Here is a 26,277-nt window from a genome sequence, read left to right on the forward strand (position 1 = left end):
CCAAAAGCTGCTAATCAGTACACTGCCAGCTGGGTGCCAATTTTTTTTCAGTGGCAAACAGGGTTAGCGTGGTGCCCCTTGAAACATGCCGATTTTCAATACTTTTCTCTTACAAAGTGTTTTAAAAGCATATATGTCACAGGAATATGCTATATGTTCCCAATCCTATACCTTCTTACACTGCTGTGGACTCCCCACAATTAGACTACAAATCATAAAACCTTGCTACATCAACAAAAAATGGGGCCCATATTTTTTCACACATATACTTCATAAATTCTACCTAGAGTCACTGCCTTACGCTTGTGAAAAATGACAAGCTGATGACAACCTTTATCTTATTATTATATTGCTATCTCATTAGAATTTCAAATGTGTAATGCAAATCAATTACTTACAAGGATACCCTTTAAGAATTCTTCGTTAAGTCTCATGCCTTTTGCTCTCGTCTTCTAAAATACAGTGTCTGGTGAAGATCAGAAAACCTTCTTCCTACACGGAAGCATTGCAGATGCTGGAAACTATCAAAGGAGTCCACGTTGTGAGTGCTGTAAAAGTTGCTTTGATGGTATTTCCATTGTTTCCTGCAGACAAATCTCCATCATCAACTCCACCACAGTGAAATAAAAAAATGACTTTTGAACCCAGACGTCTTTGTGAGTGGTTTCTTCAAACATAAAGTAACACTGTAAGCTAATCCGCTGTTTGGCATTCATTTATATATATTTGCTCTGCAATTTCATTGTTTCAGATGCCATTAGAATGTGCCACCTTTGAAACAATGGACAACAGGAATGGGATGAAGTGTGAATGCTTATTGCAGACAGAGCTAATATTATTTCTTTTGAATGCCATCAACTGATATTTTTCTATTCAGATGCCGCTAACACTTGATGCCACATAACAATATTCTGTGTTGATGACAGCACAGTTATTCTGTATCTGAGAGGTGGTACTAGCATCTAAACTGTTCAAAGGAATACTTGGTACTGTAGCCCACATCAAAACCCAGAGATCAGTATCAACACATATAGAGGGATTATTGTATATTAATTGCCATATGAAATCTAAGAACAAACAAACCATCACCCTAGCTCACAACTGACACTTGTGTGACACTGTCAAAGTAACATGTATGACTGCAGAAGAATTATTTATCTTGTCATTCCCATTTCACTATGAAAATTTAGCCTGTTCTATTTTTAATTTTGTACTTTCTCTTAGAGGAGTTTTATATTAGGTTTTTGAAATTAAACACTGTCCATTAGCTTTCATTGAAAAATCCCAAATTACTAAATCAAACCCACCTCCTGGCAGTAAAAAAAGCTTAGGAGCACGAAACTTTTATCATGTATCTAGACATTTACAGATCTTAGTTTATGGATGTGCTCCTTAAGAATCATCTCATTTTAAAGATCTCCATCCACAAGAAGTTATCTATATACAAGTTGAAACAAAAACTGAGGGAAAAACCCTTTAAAAACAAGATTTTCACAAGCCACATAACTATTTTTGAACAGAGTTAAATGTATTGTTTTAAAATATTAATTTTGAAACTCTAATGATACCTATTTTCTGTGGTGATGATGAAAATTATGACCAAAAATTTTTCTTTTAGTGTTTTATTTTTAGAGTATTTTTGAATCTTCATTTTAATTTGCTGCATGCATACTTTGGTTATTCTTCAGTTTAATGGGCTAACTACACATTACCTGGAATTGTATTTGAAGTCCTACCTCCAAAACGTTGCTGCTACTACTAAATGTTAGTTTACATGTAGCCATAACTTATTCAACAATTCTTGGAAACCTACAAGAAAAATACTACTTCCCCCTCCCCAATAGCCCACAAAATCCAGAAAGTAGTTTCACTATTGAAAACACATCCCCTCCAAACATACTCTTTAAGTTGGATGCTATCTCTCTGAGCTGGGCAACTACTGTGGGCAGAAGGTCAGGGGCACAGGTGAAGTACAGTTTACATTTATTCGTTTGTGCTATGTGACTGCAGTAAAATACGAATACGGCTCATGCCATACTGCTGTGAACTTGAAGTTTTTATTACCTATCTCTTAAGACACAAACACCGTATCTTCTATCCCAAATATAAAAAAAATACAACCCATGTCCTTCCTTTCTCCTATCCTCCCAGTGAACCGGAACCTCTCTCACAAGACAACCAACAAAACCAGTCAAATAGAACCACAAAAGCCATCATTTGCATCTTAATGCCTCCCTCACCTATGATTCAGAAAACGGAATTTTTGGTTGACAGAGGATTCTACAATAATAACAGAAAAGATTATTTTTTTTTTTTATATGCTGCCAAAATACATTTTAAAAAAAAACCACCAGTAGCAATGGGGTTTATTCTCTCATATTCTCTGAATGGAGAATGGAAAATAGCACTAGCTGGAACCTCTGCTAGTGACCTGAAAGGAGGTCAGGAAAGAGCAGAAAAATAAAGGAAAATAATCCAATTTTGTCCTGTTTAATGTTCAAAAGCAAAACCTTCCCTGTTGAGAGAAGACACTGCCTACAGCCTAGCTTTCCTTTCCGTGACACTGAACTTTGTCGAAGTGCAGGATGCAGACTGTTTTACCAGCTATCACCCAGGGGTTTGAGACTCTTCCTTGGGCCAGACGCCATGAAAACGTGTAAATGACACAGTCCCTGCTCAGGAGAGCTTACAGTCTAAGCAAGCAAAATGACATACAGGAGTATGGAAAATACAGCTAAACACAAACAAACTTTGTATACATATATATACATTTACATTTATAAAAACTATTAAAATAGCACCACTATTTCTACCTGCCCCTCTGCCTAGCCATCATTACTTAGATGACTGCTTAATAGGGATCATGGGGAAGTGGGTCTTTAGGAGAGATTTCAAGGAGAAGAAAGTGGCCTTAACAATCAGTTCAGGGAGGGCACTCCATGCATACAGGACAGCGCGGAAGAATATTGAAAACTTAAAATTGTGCAGAGCAGCATTTCTCCAGGTCAAAAGTTCAAGTGTTGTGTGCAAGATCCCTATTTCCTGAGACAGAGACAGTGTGGTCATGGAAGTAACACTTGGCCATTAAAAAGACAAGCGAAATCACTAACGTAGGACTACACTGAGGATATGTTACTGGCCACATGTTCTCTGTGGCTGCCAGTCAGCACAGTAACTGTGAGGAGATGATATGGAAGGGTTTGGAAAAGAGTTGGATACAAAGAAGGAAAAAAGGCAAGATGAAGGAAAGGAGACAAAAGGAAGAAATGTGGGGAATATTTTTGAATGTAGTCTTCTGTTTGAGTTCTTAGTGTGTTTGCAATTTATTAACTAAGTAACTAAAAAACATATACAATAATTAATGTACATTTGACACCATAAAATAAACTGGACCATATGCCAACATTTACATTATGTTATTATCCTTCACTATGGAAAGGTGAGAAACAGGTTAAACAAGAGACAAAATGCTTCCCCTTACCCTTCTTCTTCCGTACTGAAGCTTGGAAATAGAAAGGGAATGAACTGTGAATCAATTCTGAAGGTAATTTATATATGCTAAATCCTTGTCTGTCATTTTGAGCATAAACATTTTTCTTCCATCTAAGAGGTTAGTCTCTCCCTGCTCGCCTCTGCTAGGCATGTATCTATCAAACCACAGCAGATAAACAGCTTGGCCAAAGCACAGTTTATCAGGTTTTATACCTTAACTGTAAGAAATGGCTTCCCTGCAGATATTAGGGATACACATACAATTTTTTTTTTTCTAAATTCTTTTCTATAAACAGTAATTGGGGCAACTTATTGATACCAAGGCTTTCAAACTATGATAACAGGGTGTTTTAAAATCTTTGCAGATGGGTAAGGAATCATCAGCACACATTATCTGCCATATTTTGGATTAACTCATTTGAAAGAGAACAACTGAGATGGTCTGCTCAGTATTATGAAGAACAGAGTAGCTAAAAACATGTCAATAAAACCATAAGTAGAGTTCAGAGCCAGGCAAAGGAAGTGACTGTAAAGACTGTAAGATGTATAATTTTTTTTTTTTTTTTTTAAAAAAGATGTTTAGCTTATCTAGGAGAAATTACAAGTAAATATAGTCTAAGGGAAAACAAATGGGGAATTTCTATTTATCTTTTTCTTCTATTCCCTACATAACAAGGGACATTCAATAAAATTAAAGGCATCACATTTAAAACCAATAAAAAGGAAATACATTTGTACACAGCACATAATTAGCCTGTGGAATTCTTTGCCACGAGACATTATTGAGACCATGAGCTGCTTCAGTTCAGAAAAAAAGATTACACATATATATTGATGAGAACATCCACAGTGTTCATCTATATATACTTCCTATTGAGTTTGCACATTTATGTTATGAAACAAATGCTTATTCATTAGATAGTTTAATGGATATAAAAATGTGGGTGTTCTCATAGTTCATACAGATGTCCAATATATACACATATACATATAAAGATATATAAATTATATAAAAATGCACACATACAATCTGTGTTTTGTCAGAAGACAACTTTTAACTGATGACAGTGAGAGCATTTACTCTTGGGAAGCTTGTTCCGTTGTGCAATTTAAGTACTCTCATTCCTTCTGATAACAGCCCTTTTACAGGACAAATATTAAAATAGGTAGACCACACATGTTATTTGTAACAGTAGTCATATTGTTTGCTAGGGTGGCAAATGTTCAGAGTATCATGAAACTGGTATTTACAGTCTTGTTTAGGAAGAAGACAAATTTCTGCCATGCTCTAGTACTACTACAGCTTTATTAGGGGACATACACTTCTGGAACACGGTTCAAGACTGTTCTTCAGGATAGTAAAGTCTTGACACTGTAATATTTGCCTTATCTGGATAAAGATATAGATGGGAAACGTGCTTAAAGATTCAGGTATGTCCCATGGCTGCTAGTCACAAGAGTTGCAGTGGTTTCTGCCAGCTGATGAGAAAAAAATAGCAGATCAAGTACTATAACCTGAACAGGGGAGTGAGAAAGCTAAAATATGATGGTCTTACACTGCAGAGGTGACATCACTATTAATAATCTACTGTCCCCTAGAAGAGTGCTGCTTCTTTCTGCTTTAAGAACAGTACCTACTATGTAAGATTGAACAGTAAGAGAAATAGAAGAATATCCTCAGTTTGAAAGTGAGTTGCAGAAGGGGATAATGAAGGGGGAAAAATGGTGCCTAAGTATTTCTGTCCCCTTGGGAAAGTTTGTTGATAAGCCAGCCAAGTTTTACAACCTCTTAGCATTCCATGAAAGGAAAACAAATTGAAACACCCAGACCCAAAATGTGGCTCCAGAAATAATATTTTACATTTTAATCATGGAAGAAAAATTATGGAGCATTCACAAACTGTTGAAACCTTTAATCAAGCTCCTAAACTTCCTGGCACAGAAAAATCAAATTTTTAGAGATCTATTAGAGCTAAATAATCAGACTGTTTCATTTTGGTCTTCATTTGGTTGTTATACCATAGAGAAGACAGTAACCACTTCAGCAAGCCTTTGTTGGTAAGAACTCCCACTGAAGCTATGTGACTTCGCTCACTAAAGGATAGTTGGGTCCATCTGCCCCAGAAAACACCGACTCCCAGGGAAAAACAAAGCGGCCACAAGACTTCGATTCCTGACAGCTGGCCTTCATATGAGTCTATGGCATTATTATAAAATAAAAGTATTTAAATCAATGTAGGGTTACATGGAAAAACGGTTTTATTGTAGGATAGACTCTATTACTCTGCAATGAGGGATTAGTTTGTTTTTACACCCAATTATTACTTGCTAAACACACTGGTTTAGTGTAATAGACATATATAAATATGCGCTGGGCTTTTCTCTTTGTATATATGGTCCATTCATAATATATTTATTAGTGTAGCTGCAGAAATTCTACTTTTTAATGATCGAGCAGATTAAAACCAGGAGGAAAAGAACAATTACCTTCCTCACTTCTATAAAGTATCAAAATTCCCAAAGAATTATCTAGAATGTGGATGATCAAGCAAATGAATCTACCATCACATTTCTTAAAATTAGCAAATAAAAGACTGAATGCTCAATACTTTTTTATTACCAACAGTGAGAAGAATTAAGTTTATAACATGCACAGAAGTCAAAGTGATATAATAATATGCACTTTTTCAGATCAGAGTCTAATGAAAACAAGCTGAAGTTGAAGCTGCTTTAACACTGTCAGCTTTTTAACAACAGCTTCTGGCAGCTTACCTTTATCCACTAATGAGAGGCCACAGAAATTTAAAATAAAACAATATTAGATGAACTGAAAATTCAGAAAGCAAAGCTAACAAAATATGATACGGCATTACTTTTTAGTAGATGTGCCAAACTTTGATGATGCAATAAATGTATCAACATTCTCTTGCGTAGCAGTAAAGGCACAAGTTTAAAAAAAAATTATTCATGCGAATCATGCATATTTGAACTCTCCAAAGATGCAGCATTCTTAAAATCTTTCTGTGCTGTATACTGTACACAGTGCAGTTCCTTTTAGTCAATTTAGCATATAATCATATATATGTGGGGTTTTTTTTTACGTTTCTATTATGCCAGCATGCTTGTCAAAAAACACTTTCTTACCAAGCTCTTCAAGCTCTGAGGTCATTGACTTAGACCGCAAGGTCAGTGCAGTGGTTGGAGCTCGCTTAGGTGGTGGTGGGGCTTTGCATTAAACAGAAGGATATACAGTGTAAGTAAATACATATCTCCAAAACACTATATTCACATACACAATTTCATATTTATTTAAAAGAATATGCTATGTTAAATAAGGTAATAATAAATACATACATGCAGAGAAAAAACCCCTGAGATGCTTTTCATGTGCTGAATTTCTATACCATTTGTACTTTCAGCGTAGGCTGTTTGACACATCAGCAAGCTTTTATGTAACAGGATACATAAAAACATTTAAAGCTAAATAACCGTGCACTTCTATTTTTCAGTAGGAAAAAGACTTTCTAGAGAAAGTGCCTCACAGCAGTTGTGCCCCTCCTTCTAAGAAATGTACATAGCTAAAAATCTCGTGGAGACCAGCCAATCTCTGCCAGATTAATTTCATCTTTGAAGAAACTGTTAAATCTGAGAAATACAAGAAGGAAGATTCAAATTTATCTTCATAGTTATGGTGAGACTAGGGAAAACAGGTGATCCTCAGAATAAATAAGATCTTAAAATATCAAGGCAATCATCTAGTACAGAAACTAAAATCCAGCATGTGTTTTAGTATCCTGATAACAAATGTTTCTGGCTGTCAGAAAGGAGTATAAAATCAGAGAAGACTATGCCAATGTTGGTAGGAGAGTTGGAGATTTCCAGTAAACAGAAATGGCTCTGGGATACCAGGAAAAATTAAGGATTCTTAAGTGTTTTGGTCAATACTATACATCAGGCTACACCATTTTGACAAGAGGTGGCAAAGCAGTTTGAGGGCGAGAGAGTGAAGGAGGAAAGAAGTAGACAACATTCTTCCTGTATCACCTATATTGACTATGTCAGCATCATCCTTTCCCTGTTAAGCTCCATCATCTTCTTACAGAGGCTTGAATGACAGTATGTCATGAGAAGAAAAAGTACAGCTCAGGTTCAGTGCCAGATATGAAGCTGCATAAGCACTGCATATATTCATTTCAGTCTGAGGTCTGCCCTTGCCCAACAAGAGAAGTGACAACAAATCTGTGAGGGAAACCGCACAAAATACTGGATTGTTGAATGAGGCTGGGTATCTGACACCAGTCTCACTATAAAGGAGACTGACAGCAAGAAAATCCTTCCACACAATCCCCAAGGTACAATGGCAACTGTGAGTAACAAGAAAGGCTACCAGCTTCCATCAAAAAGGGACAAGATTCAAAAGGGAAAGTTTTCAGCAAATGACACATTATCAATAGATGGCTCTGGAAAAAATGACACAGAACTGGGTTTGTTTCTATAGAAATAACTTCCTTATGGGTTGTACACAACAGCGCTTTTATTTAACACCAATAAGACATATCCCAAAAGTCAGAGGTGAAAGGTTTGTTTAAAATATGTAAATAGTAAGGCTTTCAAGCTAAAAATAATGCAAGATCATGGCTGGATATGATTTACTTGAATATAGCCTTTTTTCCCCCCACAAGGTGCCTTTATTTATTTATTTTTTTAATAAGCAGTATATATCAAGAACACTCACAGTGTAGACAGAAAGTTTTACTCATGGAGAAAAAGGGAGCCCTCGGGTGCCAGTTTCTAGCCCGCTCTTGTGCTGAAGAGTCAGGCAGCTGTGAGTGACAATTCAAGAAACTGGTGGGAGGAACAGGAATTTTCAAAAATGTGATGTGGCTGTACTGAACACTGGCTAGCAGCAGCAATCTTTTCTGCTTAATGATAATTATGAGGGCCTAATGACTTCCCAGAGTAGCTGTTACCTGGAGCAAATTCAGGGGTATCTAAGGTGAAAGAAATAGTGCAAAATCCAGTGGGTTTTTTTAATCTTTTTTTTGGTGTGATTTTTTTTGAGGGGTGGGTGGGAAACACATAAAAATTCTTCAGGGAGTAGCCCAATTTTATGATATAGGTTAACCCATAATCTCCCTTAAAATTAATATTATTAAAAAATCCTTAGGCTGGAAAAAAAATTTGTCCTGTAAGTACCCAGATAATTCTTTCCCAAAGTCTTTGTGGCACATGATGCTATACTAACCTGGAGTAGCTGCTTTCTTCCTAGCAGCCTAGTAGCAGAAAAAGTAGCTGTGCATGTTTTCTATGAGAGCAGGAGGGATTTTCCCTTACTGGAACAACCCCAGTACTTCCAATTAATCTAGAGGAATTTTCCCATTTAAAAAGTACATTTTTCGACCAGAATTTCAGTCTAAACATATTGCTTACTTTTCTTATTCTTATAGAGGTCCTTTCTAAATACGTGTTTTGCAAAATTGTAAGTTCTCAATGATTTCAAGAGGAATCAAACTAACCTCAGGTACGTCTGGAACCGTTAAAAGATAATCTGTTCTTTCTGCTTTTTCTCTCTCACTACTGCAAGGAATTTTACTACAATATCTTCATATATATACATGTATAAAGATCCATAAAGATGAAATTTCATGGCAAGCATAACAAGAGAATATTACCTTTTTTGTCACATATTAATGCATAAGTCAACAGAATTATGTTACTCTAATTTAAATAAGAGAAGGATATTTCAAATTTTAAAAGTGAAGTCTATAAATCAGAATTTATAAACCAGTAATTTCACGTCCATACTCTCTTTTCTGTGGAGCAAGACCAAAAGGACTCCATTAGGAAAAGAGAAAAATGTACCTTTCTTTCTAGCTGTGTCATCTGGATCAAGATTCCTGGTTACTGTGACAACCTTAAGAACTAGGTGATTGCCCCCTTGTCGAATCATGTTCACCACCTGCCTGTGGCCAACTTTCACTACATTCTCATTGTTAACCTGCAAAGAAAGAAAAAAGTCTTTTAGATCAAAATGCAGAAGACTTCTTTCAGTTTTAAAAACTGAAGGTGGAAAGAACAGGAAGATATAGAATTACTAATTACTGTCTTTTATAATAAAAATACATATTTAAGAAACATCATACAGCCAACATTGTTACAAGAAAACAATGCTACCTCTTCACAAAATATGCAGCTAATTTCCTTACAATTACCAGTTTAGAAAAAAAAAAGTTAATGGGTTCAACCAAATCTTTCCCTTTATATATTCTATTTCAAACAATTAGTGTGCTACAACTCTGCACTTCATATACCAAAAAAGTGTTCCGAAATGATAGTGATTTTTCATGACTGTATTATCCACAAATGTTTATATGCATTTTATGCTCTCTAACATAACCAATGAGATATCAAGAAGCTTTTCTCTTCAGATCATCCACGAACAAAGATTTTCACTCTTGAAGTCAACTCATGATCAAGACACATTATTTCTCATCATTTTCCTTCTGCAAGTTTCTGGAAGGATCTAATGTCCTGGAAGCAAAGGCAACAGGGCCACAGAAGTCCAACAGTCTTCACGGAAAAAGATGAATTAACTGTATGAAGCCCTGACCAGCTATTGTGGTCATGCCAATTAAACTTTAAACAGCACTGCAACATTAAACTTTAAAATGTACTCTCTGGGTAATTCCTAGTGCTACATCATCACTTTTGCTGTATGCATCTTTCCATAATATTAATTAATAGATGTAGAAGAAAGCATAGGCATAAAAACTGTAAATAAGCATGGATAAAAGTAATTAATTTATTCATTCAATCTATAAGAAGTCGCTGAAAGTTAGCCAAAATCTGTATGATAGCAGCATATAAGACTGAAGTGCTGCGTGTGCTATTTGAACATAAGAGATATTGAGGAATGGAACCAGTGAAGAAGAGATGCTGCCAGAATACATGCTGGGAAGTTGATCTCTATCCAAAATTCAACTGACTCAGTTATAATTCACTGAGATCAGTGCCTTCCAAAATGAACAGTCATTTTCAAAGTAAGTGTTTTTAGTCTCCTCTATTCTGACTGGCTGGGCATCTCACACTCTAAAAGAATTTACAGTTTAGAGCAAAATTTCTCATTAAATATTATTGCCATTTAGCAGAACAGCAAGCACAAGCAGACCCACTCCAACTTGAAATAATTTTTGCATTCATTGTATCAAAGGAAAATCTTGCCTTTTTCAGGCTTTAGCTGAGACAAAATGCATTATGATAAAATAACATCTTGGTAAACCGCATTTTTAATACGATACTGCAGTCATAAGTCTCTGAACGTGCTGAACACCCAGACCTGTTGAGCAGACAAATACGAAGTTCTCTCATTCTAGGTGGAGGATACAAAAGAACATTCATTCAAATAAGAATGTTGTTGGTTTGTTTTATTTTACACCTTCTTAGCATCTGGTATTTAATTCCAAGATATGGTATTTATTTAGCTGGACCAGTGGCACCTAAATTTAATCTGTCTAAAACCTTTTAGCAAATGGAGTTATTAATTTACTTCCAATTCCTTTCAGTATTAAAACCTCGACCAGGTAATTGTTTTCCACAGCAAAAAGATTCATGTAATTAAGAACTACAGAATGAATCTATCTTTACTGGAATTAAATTTTAAGGTTGGAAGCCAGTATGGATTACAATATAACCCATAATTCTGTTAAAAAATAGAGACCTCCAAATAAATCAAAAGTTAATATTAATTAAACACATGTGCACTTCACTAGTGTAAAATGATAAATGTGTAAAATGATAAACAGCTTATGCAGCATACCATCTGTTCGCATCGTTATGTGCAATGATATTTAACATTTAGAGCAAGAGCAAATATATACGACACATTTTTTAAAGCTGCCTCAGAAGCAGAACCTGTAAATGACTGTTTATAGCAGCTTTGTTTAAAAGGCAGAGTTACAAAAGCTGGTACCAAAAAGATTTGTATTGCAAAAATAAAAATATTGATAGGAGATCTGAAGATTATTTAACTCAAAGAGTTTAGAGAAATACCTGATAACAAAAGAATCACTGAATCAGCAGAGCTGTACCTCATCTTCACTATTTTTAACTCCTCAGTGGGCAAAACAGTAGTATGATTACAAAGCAATAACATTGCAATTGTCACTAGCTTATAAGGAACTAAGATTTCAGTGACAGATTCTATATTTGTCTTAACCTTGTTCACTGTTTTATATATAAGCCAAATGACTGCGGAAATGGTCATTAAACAGAGTTCTAGCACGTTTATTTTACAGTTTTTGTTTGATATTATTCAGCAAAACTTTCAGGTGTGAAAAATTTGATGAGACTGTCTCTCGGCTTCCACTTCAAGCTTTGGCAGTGGGGAGATGACTACTATATCTCATCTAGGCCTTGTAAACAAGCTGAAGAAGATAAGTTTTTACAATCAGTAAACTAGATATCTATTTCACCTGTGCCAATTCATTTAATAATCACATGTGCCCTTGGTATTAAATATAATCACATTCTTTGAAACATTGAAAAAATATTTTTATCTTTAGTGGCAAAGTGTTTAGAAGGATGTTCTATAAACAGTCAAACTAGCAAAGTTGGCTTGCAGGCACAAATTTGTGTCTCTCCCTCTTCAACCCAGTCTTTCAGCATATTTTCTGTGATCTTTCACTTCAAAACCTTAAGGTCTTCTTTTCCTTCAACTCTTCCCCAAAACTTTCCTACACAGAACTTTCTTTGATATGTCCTCCATAAACAGGTGAAAATAGATAATAGAAACAGAGACTCGCTGTGACTGGTTCCATGCTACATCAATGGCAACTGGTCATCCAACAAGCCAAATGCAAGGAAAACCATCCTTTGGGACAGCCAAAAATTCCAGTAACTCTCCTCTATCCATTCCTGACTCTCAAGAAAAGCCTCAGAACTTTATATTCTTGAAATTCATACTTTATTACCATTTGATTAAAATCGGGCAGTGGGATGGATGTTACTTTGCATACTCTGAGAGAATTTGAGAAATAATTTCTGAAATAATATGGTCTCATAGACCCAATGTCTTTAAAAAATAGCCTAAACTGGCAGCTGAACTTACTTTTTGGGTATGTATGAAATGTTCTTGAAGTGTTTAAAACGCAGCAGACTTCTGTGAATATCAAGATTTTTCAACTATATGTCTCAGTCCTTTTTTCACCTTGTACAATCAGCGTATACAGGTTTTTTTAGAGCACTACAATATTACCAGGCAGGAAAATGACAACTTAAGAGCAAGCCAGAGACAGAAATGAGAGAAAATCATAGTAGACAATTTTGCCAGATAAATTAATTTGCTAGTAGTGTACAATGCATTGCATTTCAATGTCTTGAAGTATTACCAGCCACATGATTTCTACCACCACTTTTCATGTACCTCATGTCACGTAACCCTGTGTGAACCACTCAGTGAAAAGGATCAAATGACACTGAATGGTGTCAAGGACAGCAGGTGAGAAGCAGGGATACCTAGCCTTCATCCCAAGTGACTGCACCACTACTAGTTAGCTTACAGCTAAAGGCAGCTAACATGAAAGAAATGCAAGCAAAGCAACGCTCACGCTTTGGTTGGTAGGTAAAGGAGGTACGGATGGACCACTTTGTAGCTATAATTGTATAATAATATATAATATATAATAATATAAAACCAGTATAGGCAGCTGGTTAATTCAGACACCTCTGGATACATTTAAGACACTAAATATTCATACATGACAGCAAACAATACTTGACATCATCTATGCATAGTGAAGAGGTTTCATTCTTTTCTCCTAGCCGGTGGAATCAGTTATTCACGCAGTTGACATTTCATGGTTTCCTACAGCAATGCAATATACCTGAGCAGGAAACATTCAGTTCTCCAGGACAGACAGCAGTGTGTTGTGTCTCCTCTCCACCCCCTACCACTATGACCACAGCAGACATGTCACTGCTCCCTCCAACACCCTCTTAGAGAAATGGAAGTACTTTGAGGCTTGCCAGGACTTAAAGCTCCAAATGAGAGGCTGTGATAAACAATGTTTCCCTTGCACAAAGAGGTCTGAACAACGATGAAGAGTTCTCTCTCCAACATGGCCATTGTCTCAAGAGATGATTCAAAAATATGGAGTGAACCAGTGACAACTGACAGTCATAAATTTTACTATCTTTAATATCCAGCTCCACCACTCTGACCTTATCTTACAGAGCATTTATGCATAGCAACATCTAAACCAAACAAAACCCAATAAAAAAATCTTGAAAGTTTACTCAAGAATAAATAATGATGTGGTTTTCATGAGCAAAATACCAGTCAGATAATAATTTTTTTTTTTCCTGAGTGAAATATTCCCTACATGAGAGAGCCCTCCATACAAAAGATAATATATGAACACCCATGACATCAATAAATTTCTCCTGAACTTTACAAAGAAAAAAAGAAGTTCCTGCTCAGGCAGCATTATAATCCTGATAACATCAGAGACAAGTGCACAGGACTGAGAACGACCACAGTTTATTGAAGGGAAGAAGTTTAGAAAAGGATAGGATACGGTACAAATTGGTTTACAGTGAATATGAATGGAAGGCAGTAATTTGATGGGTGATTTCAAGAGATGTACTCTAGCTGGAAAGGGCACCATAACAGAAGGCATGAAGCCAGGAGAAGAGGAGGGCAGAAGCAGTATTTAACATGAGATGATTGCTAAGAGCACAAAGGAGAAGCAGCAGGTATCTTCTCTCCTAGTCTATTTTTATAAAGACATTTTAGGTAATCTAAAATACAGTAAGAGAGAAGACTACAGCAAGATCTAAGTCAGTGTAGCCACAGAGCTGCTGCTGAGAGGCACAGAAAATCATAAATTGGTTGTTTCATGTATAATTACGTCCGCACACCACAAAATGATCACTATACTGCCTACAGGGCAGCTGGTATTTACTTCAGAAGCAAGGTTAGAGATAGAATTACCTTGAAATTTGTTTCCTGAAGATTAAACTTACTCCTCCAGCCCCCAAATAAACGTGTACTTCCATATCTTAAAGAAAATGAGTGTATTATTCTTTATAGTACTTACTCCCCACAGGAGCTACAATTGGGTGGGCCCCCATTCTTTTACCACACCCCCCCACCAGGCAATATTTGATTGCAAACAGACTCTTCACTGTGTAAATACATGCATTTAGTTTACTTACATGGGCAGATTTAGGACAGGAAAGAACAAATGCTATTTATTTAAAAACGTTTATTTAAAACCACGGATTTTTCTGAAGAGTGCATTAATGAGTGTTCTAGAGATGTTGGGGTAGATTTTATGGATATTGGGACAGACTGCATAAAATAACATAAAATAACATAAAATAAAATAAAATAAAATAAAATAAAATAAAATAAAATAAAATAAACCCTGCATATTGTAGGATAGCAGATGTATGAGCTGGAACATATTCACCAGAGCAGCCTTCCCGTAGGAAGGTGCAAAAGAAAAAGACACTACCAGAGAAAAAGACCTTTGCAGAGCTTGTTCTATTAATAATAATAATAAAAAAAATCTTAATTTCTTCAATGCATCATCCTAATCCTTCCATTATCTAAACATTATCTCAGTGGAAATTGTAGTCGATCATTTTCAACAGTAATTAAGTAGACAAAACTCAATCATTGTGCTCGGAATGACCATTGGTGCAATGGCAAATAAATTCAGCTTGCAGTTGTGAATGCACATTCTGTCAAAATAAGCTTTTCAGAAGCTCTTCCTATCCATTGAACTACTTGAAAAAGCAACAAAACCCCAAACCTGTTACACACACTTACAAACCCCTGCCTACACACTTTTTAAAAATCCACCATTTTTTGTAAATACTTAACACACGCTAACCCAATTACAATTTGTACCAGCAAAATAAATAGCACACAAGTAATTCTGTAGGCTCAAATTATACTTTTGCATTTCAAGTAACTACACAATTGTGCACCTAAGACTGCCTAAGCATGTCACAAACCAGGATGAACTTCCCATCTGTGAAGTATTCCGTAGACTAAAATGTGAGACATTTTAGACAAAGACACAGTGACCTAGACAATATTTGCGAAATTATTCGTTCACTCGTTATATTTGCAGTGCTAACCCCAGGGGCCAGCTGCAAGACTGTTTAACTGAAAACCAGCAACTGGTTGTGGCGTCTATGGTTGTGCTGGCCTTAAACTCTTTGTGATGGGCTGGAGCAGTATTTAGCGCAAACAGACCGTGCCCAGAATTTGCACTCCAGAAGTATATTTAGTGTCAAAAATCCTATTACCTGATTTATGTTAAATCCCCTAAATTCATTCTAAGTGCTGAATGCTTTTACCAGTGTTTGCTTTCTGTTTTAAACCAGCATCATCAACAGGTTCGTGAACAGCACAAAGGCAGACAGTCCACCTAAAAAGGTTTCTGTGCAACGCAAATTTTAACAAATTCTGTTCGCAGCATACTTTCCCAAGTAGTACAGAAAAGGACTGAATTAATACATTTCCTGGTAAGAGTTTTGAGATCCAAATGAGGAGGCAAGTTAAAAAGCTCCAAATCCAAATGATTTTTTGGATTTATATGATATTTTATGTACTTCTAAAATACATTTAACAGCAAACAATTTCAAGTTTCATTGTCTCAAAAAGCTGGTAGATGAGTTTAATCTGTTTTAGATTAAAAGAGAAATTAGTAATATAATATACAAATTAGTCCCATAATGGAAATTAATTTATTAATTTCTATCTGTAAACTCAATTATTCACATCATACCATAGAAGCTTAAACAGACAAAAGCAGATGGCTTCAGCCCACTGGGCTGCAACTATTCATTTATATGAACAGGTCCTGAAACAGGCCTTGAACAGCCTCTAGAACATTCCTGAAAACTTCCCAATACAAATAAGAAGTTAGTTTACATTCTGATCTCCAACACAAACATTTCTGATTATTAGTATTTGACCATATCACACTTAATCTAATTTAGTGTAAAAGATCTTTCAGAGACTTCATGCACGCTGTTGACCTAACAGGCATTATTAAAAAAAAAAAAAAAAAAAAAAAAAAAAAAGCAAGCTTCACAGAACCAGGGATACAAGCACGTGGAAACTCCAGCTGAAGTCTTGCATTAGTAAATTTTTAATAGTAATCCACTTGCTCCCAGATTTGCCTGGATTGGTGGCCTTAATGCATGGGAGGCTGTAAAGCAGATAAAGCCACTGAGCAGGAATTGGACTAGGACTAGGTGGTCACCAGAGGTGATTTCCCACCTCAACAATTCTGTGATTCTATGGGATTTCTTCAAAAGAAGAAATATCATAAGGAAGTACCTACAGCCTTTCAGAAAAAGAGATACATATGAATTACAGGAAAAGTATCAAAATAATTAGCAGCTTTGCCACTGTACAAATTTCTTTGCATAAGCTCAAATATTAGGGTGGGTAAACAAACAAGATTGAAGATATCTAAAGGAAACCACCCTATGGAGATACTGTGTCTTGAGGTTTGATATATCCTGTCACCACATTTCCTCCTGTTTGTATATGGGGCAACATTGTGCCTTTTCTCTTGCGGCTCCCATGGCAAGGGAAGGTGCACGCCCAGTGCTTGTTCCCAGCAAGGGTAGCAGGAGAGGCTGAAGTGCAGGCTCCTGGAGAGACCAGGATCTGCAAGGCTGCTCCAGCCAGGCAGCAGACTTCTCCTTCAATAGATTCAGCAGTGGCAAAACTGTCGTGTTCTGAACTGCAGCATGAATCTGGTCTCTGCCTAGAGATAGCTGAGCCACGCTCAGCTCAGTGTTGAGGAAGGCTTTAGCCTGCATCTCTTCGTCCTCTTGAGTAGCACCAGTATGGCAAATCTTCAGCTGCACTTAGGAACATCTATTTCTGATAGAAGCATTGGAATGAAGAGGCATCTCAGATCACAAACTCCAGACTCCTTTGTTGCCATGGCAACTGCATCGCATAATTTCTTTCTTAACATTTAGCTAAGCTCCATTTTGAAACTTCTTAGATTTCTTGTCCCTCTTACTCCAGTTAGGCCCAGAACTTCTGAAAAGACACCCCCCCTCCTTTTTTTTTTTTTTTCTTCCTAATTTCCATCCTAGGTGTGACTAATTTATATTAATCCTTTTTTCCTGTGCCAAACTGCCAGTAGACTAAGTAGCTATTTTCCCCCTACTCTCCATGCATTCTACAAACATCAGGTGGGAGTAACGTCCTGTCTCTCCTAAACAAGCCTTTTAATTACCTGTAATGACAGAGTCTAAAACCCAAATAGAGCACATCAGCTATCCAGCACTTCAAAGCCATGGTTTTGGTGGTTTTTCTTTTTTTTAATGTGTCTAACTTCAGTCAAACAGGTTTATAAAGATGGTCATATGTTCATCTGCATTTCACCTAACCTATGTTGCACCCATGTCAGTGTCTGACCTCTCTCAAGAGAAACGAACAACATATTTTCTCCTAATAACCTACTTGATGCAAGTGGGGAATGTCTGCACTACCCCATTCCTCACAGTCACTGACCTGAAGCATAGACATTTTTGAGTATCTGAGAGAGCTACTTACACGTGGCCAGTGGAAATTGTTTGGAACTTTAAGTTCACCAAGAAAATATTTGATCTTCATGTTGGTCAAAAACTGTAAAAGCCCTGACCTTTTTCCACAACAGTCAAGTTACAAATTTTGCTCAAGTGACTATATACATATACACGCACACAAACACAGCATAACAAGAAAACACAACTGGACATTTTAATAGAACTTCTCTTATCCCCAGATTAGTTTAATTAAGGGTGTTCAATAATAATCCAGCCTTACTAGAAAAAATAAGCAATGCAAGAATATATCAAAACGATTTCTCAATATTGTCTTATTTTGTCCCATTAAAAACACTGCCAACTAACACAACAGCGTTGCTTCTGTGCAGAACTCAGTGGCTAAGTTTGGGATCAAAGTTGAAAGCCTACACTGTAAGAAAAGCATCTGAGTTGAAGGCTGTTGTTTATTGCTTACCTGCTCCATGGTTTAAAAGGTGGAAACATGTTAAACTAGCATTTTAATCTAAAATTTTGCATTTACCTGTATATAATCTGATAGCTGCTGAAACTACCTAACTGCTGTCCTAATGAAACTACCTTATATGGAACATTTAAACTTCACTCACTTACTTGGACCCATTCCTATTAAAAATAATTGTCTCCATTAATCAGTACCTGTTACTATTTTGAATCATTTGGTTTAAGTCACATTTCTTAGGAGAGGTTCAATTAACTTTATTGCAGTTGATTGAACTGCAGTGTACTGCAATCAATTAAATTACACTTAGAATGAATTTGTCCAATGGCTTTCAGGTGCAAGAGGTGGCAGTTTTTCATATCTAACTTCTCTTAGGAAAAAATCAAGTGAATGGTGCACATCTGTTTTGCTGTCTCATACACACACCTGAAAGGATTTCAATTTCTGAGGACTCTTCAGAATAGTATTACACCTAACTGGTATCTATTGATACAAGGCAGTGTGACACTGTGAACTACACTTGATGTTTTAACCTGTTTTAAACAATGTGACTTATATTCATGGATATTTTAATGATCTAGGAATGTCAAAGATGAACAAAGGATGTGCAGTCCTTGTCTGGGCAGTCTCTGACCAGTTCTCCATTTCTACACGCTCAGACAGCAGGTTTGCACCTGGGGACAGAGAGAGTCTGGGCACAATTTGGTCCATACCTAGAAAGAGAGTCTGAGCACAATAATTTAAGATTTCATCTTTCTCTACCAAATCTTTCTCCTCTTCCCTCCCCCTGTCCTGGTAGCTCAGGAGCATGCCAGAGCCAAATGTGTCATCTGGCTGGTTCACAACGATCTGTAGGAGGAGGCTGGCCTAATTTAATCACAGAGGTTGGATTTGGCATTTACCTCGCCCCTTGCCCTAGTTTTGTTGGCATTGTATTTATTTGCTACTCCTTCTGTCTTTTTAGCATGTACTTATTTTTGTATATCTGAGTTCCATTAGTACCTGATAGTTTATCCGCTTTCTGGTATGTTTGCTTCCTTTGTCCTTAAAATAAACTCAGTGAAGATAAACTGATAACTATTTTTTTTTCCAAATCCCAATGCTTAAAAAAAATATGTTCTAATTTAAAATTCAGTAAAATGAAAATGAACTTTGAAGTGCAACAGCAAGTATCTTAACATTCATTTCATGAACATGCCTCTTACATTTAATTTGTTCTCAGATGTTATTATAGCCTATAAATTATGGTACACAGCCAGCACCAGAAATAGGGTACCAAAAATAGCAAAGTAGAGGTCACCCATATACTAATGAAACATCTCTAGCATATCTGCCCTTCACAGATGGAAGCATACATGAAAATCTAAAACTGCTTAACCATTGCAACAAGAGCTTCTTTCACCTCATTTCTCTGACATATCCATAGTCATCCACCTCTGCTGGGGTTTGTTCTGAGCTCTGAGCGAACTGGTTTTTTTATGTAAAGAAAATAAATGCAAGCCAAGCTGCACATTCAAGCAGTGGAAAAGCAAGTGTAACAGACTCTCCTCTACTCTCCTCTGCTGACCATTCACTCCCATACTAGTTTGCCATTCTTTCAGCAGAGTCACGAATGCTTTGTGAGGCCCTTCTGATAAACTGACTCCAGAGGAAAAAAAAAAAAGGATAATTTTAATCTGGATGATTGAAATGAAATGGTTAACACTTCCTGGTTTCACGAGTTATCACTGTGATCCGACTGCTGGGCCAGCAATGGGCAGCACGGTGGGCAGAACAGCAGTGCATCTGGTTGCCAAGCTGAGGACAAGCATCCTTTTGGCAGTGCTGTAGTACCACATAGCCCTGTTGCACCCCTCAGCTCTTCTGGGACAACTCTGCAGGGCAGCAGGAAGAACAGGATCCATTTTGGACAGACTGCATTTCTAAGCCAGGCCTATTTCTGGAGCTAGCTCAGTGAGCAGCTTCACAAACAGCTTCACCTGGGCAGTGGGGTGTGTGGGGACAGGAGTGAAGAGCAGGGAAGCTGAAGACAGCATTCCTGCTACAACTGCTCGTACAATTATGCTCTGGGAATGGCACTCATCTGCCACACTCTGACCTTTGAAGTGATTAAAGGCTTCAGACCCCAATTAAACAATTCCCAATTTAACACTTTATAAAAACATGAGGCTATGTTCAAACCTAAAAATATATCCTTTCTTAAAATCAGGAGTACAGCGGTATTATGCAAGCACTGAGAAGACAATAGATCTTTATTTGAATTCTGAATGAACCACTTGATAAGTATTTACAATAGGTAGAAGATAGCAGGCTGAGCCCTTCTATTTTTAAAACGGTGCATACCTAAATTAAAGGCCATTAGGCAGAGAATTCTAAAATATGTATCAAAATATAGATCTCTTCATGAGTATTAATAATACAGCCCAATATTCTTTTTTATTAGGTAAGCACACATTAGTCAGGCAACAATTTAAAATGAAACATTAGACAAGTAATATAAACTGACCAGTTCTGTACATTTCAATGATTTTCAGTTAAAACCTTTATAGAAATTACACAGATATACTGACAGAATGTGTTGCCATCAAGTACAGATAATCTATATTTCCTCCTCCCACATATAGTTACTTTCCAGAAAATACATCTGCACTAGAAACAATAAAAAAATGTATTGCTCATGTATTTATCTTTCGGTAGGAAAGCCTTATCTTACAGCATATAGGGAGAATTCTTTATCAAAGTCATGTTAGCTTTAACTATGCTCCCTTAAACTTGGAATCGTTTATAAGGTTCTTTTGGAGGCCATGTATCATGTTGTTAAAACTCACAGAATACTTAGGTTAGGATGTATGTGATGGCATTTGCTATACAAACCTAGAAGAAAACATAGTAAAACATGTATGTCTTTATAGCAAGACTTGTAGACAATTATTTTATTCTTCAGACATACATGCTGCAAGAAAATAAGAGCTACTTAAGCTTTAAATATGTAAAACAAATGTAAGCCAATATTCCTTACTCAAGCATGCAATACATGCCCGGCCTTTATGGAGGAGCACGAACAGGACTGTGTCCAGAAACAGAAACCTGATCAGGAAACAGCTCCAGCTTGATTTTTCAACTACACAGAATGTGCCTTGTTGTAAAGCGCATTTTACTTGATGTCTGTCTTCAGTGATTAATGTTGGGAAGGAGTGTGGCTTTGTGCTTTAAAACCTATTAATACATTACTATTTACATGGACAGGTGTTTTAATTTGGCACCCACAAGACCCATCAAGCCTGCGAGCAGTTTGCTGTTCTAAGATCACTGGATCATTTGACTGTTGTTTGCCCCATAGAGCTGTGCAAGCTGACCTGTACCACAGAAAGGCATCCTTTGATTCAACAGCATCCTGACGTGATTAAATTATGCTCATTGACTTCAACAGCACTACTGACTAAAGTAACGGGTTAACAGTTTATGCCTGCAGACCATTTTGCCATGACTATCCTGAGAATAAGAGTGAATGAAGACTGAAGTCTAGTCCTAAGAAATGCATACAGAATAATCAAACTCACACAAAAAAATGCTTTCCATATTAGTTTAGAGGTAAGAAATACGCATCTGTCAGTTGAGTCATGAACTTGGTGATATTGTGTCCCACCCTAGTTTAGAAAATTACTAATTGCACTAACCATACTGCAGCTTTCTATTAATTGCCAAAAGAATGTGCATGTTTTATGCAAGATTTCTGAAACTGAAAATAAAACCCAAAAGAGCTATCAGTCATAGAGTCATAGCACACCATAGCTACAAACATGGAAACGTTGAGCTTAAAATAACCAACCAAACTGAACTACACATATCTCTGAGCAAAGAATTGGAATTACTAAGGCAAAAATAAAAAAAAAAAAAAAAAAAAGCACTCCATTTGTAGCAGTTTGTTTGCAGAAAGAGATGGTCCTCCATCTCAGATGAATGGCTCGTGGAACTCTAACCATGAAGTGTAAAACTCAACTGCCCTAATTTGCTTGCTTAGAATGTATTACCTGCATGGCATAGGCAGTTTGTTCTAACTGCTTCCCAACTATTTATTTTCAATCTAGTCCTGATAATTTTGGTTCTTTGTTTAAGAAGACTGGATAGAATTCCATTGTTTTGTTTCAAAGTTATTCTTCCTTTAATACTGCACCAGAATTGCACTACAATCCCAATTCAGCCTGAGTCTCTTCTTGTGACCTTTAAGCCTGTGCTTTGGTTCAACAGCCTTGAAAAGGGAAAAATAACTAATCCATACCTAACCAACCATCAACCACTAAAGCCCAATCAGTGGAGGTGAAAAAGCTCTAACAGATTTGTTTAGGAAGCACAACACATTATAAAAAACAGTAACGGACAATCCTCTAGTATCTACTTTTGCTTAGGAATGTCAGAATTCAACAGATGCATCCATAAGGACAACAACAAAAATCCTACTCACCCTACTTTGCAAAAGAATATCAGAATGTATATCCGTAATTATAATGTAAACCAGACACTAGCTACAAACACATAGTGTTACACAACAACTCAAGAAAAACTCAAAAGCAACAAAGACAACTTTTGCAGTTCTCTTTAATGCAAACTTGTTTATAAGAGCAACTTCATTAATTCATAATGAGTCTTTTTGTTACCACTTCAAAGAAGCAACATTCTAATTTACTTACTATTCACACAGAATGACTTTTTATTGTCTCAAGCAAGAGTCTAAGTGCAAAAAGCTTCTCTGTTAAGAAGGAATGATTAATTTTTAGTGAACAAGCATCACAGAAGTATAACAGCAGACTCCTTAGAGCATTTTGTCAGAGTGAATAAGAATCACCAACAAACCTTTCATTAAGTTTGATTTTATTTGTAAATAGTTAGAAGTAAAAATCTATTTTTGTATAATCTGATGACTCACGGAGCACGAGGAAATTTTCTGGCCTTTAAAATGGCTCCACCTAGCCTACACAGAATGCCAGTCCTGAGGCAATATCCTTGCAGCAAAAGGCAAAACCAGTTGAGCAATGTTTTGCCTTATGCATTGCTCCGTCTGTGGGTGCCTGCAGTGGCCATGAGATGACACAGCCTGTCCTTTGGAAACATTTGCTCCACAGTCAAATTCGGTATCAAAACAAGCTGGAAACGCTTCTTTCCTTCTAGTGTCCAAACGCACCCAAACCTGCCCTCCACTTTCTTTCAACACCTAAAGTTAGCAACCAAACTGCCTGCTTCACAAACAGAAGTCAGCTGTGCTATGTATTGGATGAATCAGTGCTGTTACGCACTGACATTTTAGGAACACACTGAATAGCTGTACGACCATGTAAAAATGTAGCAACTCATCACAAGCGTATTATTGAAATAAACACGCCACAAAACTGAACACAGACACTGAGGAGAAGGAGACGAAGCACAAATGAAGATAACTTAACAGGTTTTTCAGCAGCCTCATTCGTAACAACAGTAATTTTGCAGACTCGTTATCCTGCCGGTTTTATTTTCTGCGCGTTAAATTAGAAAAAAACCCAAAGCCAAAACATTCACAGATAGCAAAACCCCAGGAAGCTTGATTCTATGTTAAATGTTTTGGAATGTGAATTAAGTCTAAAGCAAGCAAGGAAAGATCAGAAAAGGTACTTATGAAGTATCTTCAACAAAGGAAGAACACAAAGGGATGATGCTGCCATACAGTGAAAGGCAGAAATGCTAGGTTGCTTTCAAAAGTAGGGAAGAGAAGCTCGGATTTAAACACCAAACATTATGCAAATCCCTTATAATTTAAATTGCTTTGTAACTAAGTGTTGTAGAATGAAATTTAAATGTTAACCAAGTTCTTATGCAAAGGTTTAAAACTTAGAGGCACTATGAAAAGAGCCAATATTTCTCACAAAGTTATAATTGTCAAAAGCTGTGCTGAGTTGACTTGTATACTATCCTTGAAAGTGAGATGGATGGCTTCAGTGAGACTTAGGAGCTCAAATTCCTGAACTGCTTAGCAACCTGCCTCTCACTGCAAAGGCAATACAGCTACCCAAGAGGTTGGGACAACTCCTGTGAGCACCTAATGTGCCAAAGCTTAATCCTAAATCATCATCATCAGTTAAGGGCCAGTCAAATGCTCGCTCCTGACAGCAATACAGATGGTAAGTTACGCACTGCAACCAGGCCACCTTCCTGAGCACTGAACTCCCTGCTGGGCTGCTAAATCCTCTTTGGCCAGCACCTGCAAGGGCACTCCCGCCAGACCCACTGAAGGAACTGGGAGTCAGCATGGGCTGGGGACCAATTCCAGGAGACAGGACGGATGCAGCTGCCTTGCTTTGGAGGCTGCTTCTAATTGTATGATAGTGCATTGTTCCATGCCAGCAGCCACCCACACCAGAAAACTTTTAATACCTTAATTTACTAGCATATGTGAATTTTACATGCTAGAGATATATCTGGGAATAAGAACTTCACATTTTGTCAAACATGCATCAAGTAATCCCACTAGTAGTTAGTGGTTTCATTTCATAGCTAGCAATAACAATTTCTTTAGTGACATGTTGCTCACATGGCTTTGCCGTGTGATACACTCACATGGAGACAGAACTGTGAGAAAGAGGTACACTCACTAGTCTAATGTATAAATTTTAGATGACTTTAAGGTAGTAATTGATTCTTTTTGAATACCATCTTTTTTTATCTCAGCCTCTTAGCTCTTTGCTTAATTGCTCAAATTGCAGTAGCATCACAACTGATTTCTCTCCCAACACTTTGACCTGAATCAGTTTTGTCCCAGCTACTGGCATTGACAAGTCAGTCTGGCAGAGGTAGAGGGACAATTTCAGTGTCTCCTAATGCTCTTTTAATTGATTTCCAGTTTGTTTGTTTTTTGGTGGTTTTTTTTTTTTTTTTAGACTACAGCCATGGAAGATGTGATTTAGATACCAAAGTCTGAATATGGTAAGAGGAAAGCTTCAGTTCTAGGAATACTTGCAGTAAAACGTAACCTTAATGTGTGCTACTCACTCATACTAATGTGTACCCCACATCCTGCACAGGTGGCACTGATGGAATTGCCCAGACTGAGGCAGAATGTTTTCCGCCACTGGGTTTCATTATTGCATGTTTGTCAGCCTTCATTGCATCTTCCTGCAGAATGCAAGGAAATCCGGACCCAAAACTAAAGCTCCTGAGAGCTTCTGGAATGAAAAATATTTTTAGACTTTCTAAATATCTCCTCACTGAAATAGTTAAATGATCAATTGTTAATAATATACAATTCCTTTCATATATATAATATATTCTTACATAGATGTAATATATTCTTACCAGTAAGAATACATTTCTTACCGAAGAAGCACAATTTTGTCCAGAGGAATGGAGAAAAATGTAGGCGTGCATTAGACAAGGTATAGATCTACTATAAATAACTCTGCTAATAGGCAGAGGAACAGTAAAAACTGTGGTGTTCAGAGGCAGCAATTTAAAAATAAATAAAGTGGACAAAATACACCATTAATTAGTCCTCAGTGTTTTCTAAGTGGGGAAGAACAGCTATAATCTGATACAGCCTTTTACTTACTCCATCAAATGGCCAATCTTGGTAAAACAGGCAAGTGCTACTTAAAAATAACGCTAAAGGACAATGGATTGGGAAAATAATTCAGTCTTCTCAACACAATATTGACTCCAATTTTAGCGTCACCTCAACAGAAAGCTTTAAAGCAATTTTGCTTATGTTTACATGG

At 36.8% G+C, this 26,277-nt stretch overlaps 1 protein-coding gene across 10 annotated transcripts in view; it reads right to left on the reverse strand.

Annotated features, from left to right (window-relative positions):
• The window catches only part of SHANK2 (SH3 and multiple ankyrin repeat domains 2), a 362,639-nt gene that overhangs the window by 36,257 nt on the left and 300,105 nt on the right, over positions 1-26,277 (reverse strand). For 4 of the 10 annotated variants that reach the window (XM_074918532.1, XM_074918531.1, XM_074918537.1 and 1 more), the window contains 2 exons: positions 9,355-9,490; positions 6,637-6,717 (listed from right to left, as the gene is read on the reverse strand). In XM_074918532.1, coding sequence (XP_074774633.1) covers positions 6,637-6,717; positions 9,355-9,490 — 217 coding nt within the window. Of the gene's footprint in view, positions 1-3,481; positions 3,503-6,264; positions 6,274-6,636; positions 6,718-9,354; positions 9,491-26,277 lie in introns of all 10 variants that reach the window. The other 6 variants (XM_074918533.1, XM_074918536.1, XM_074918539.1 and 3 more) reach the window with 3 other exon arrangements.

The sequence above is a fragment of the Athene noctua genome, chromosome 14 (assembly GCF_965140245.1).
Source record: "Athene noctua chromosome 14, bAthNoc1.hap1.1, whole genome shotgun sequence".
Lineage (NCBI taxonomy): Eukaryota > Metazoa > Chordata > Aves > Strigiformes > Strigidae > Athene > Athene noctua.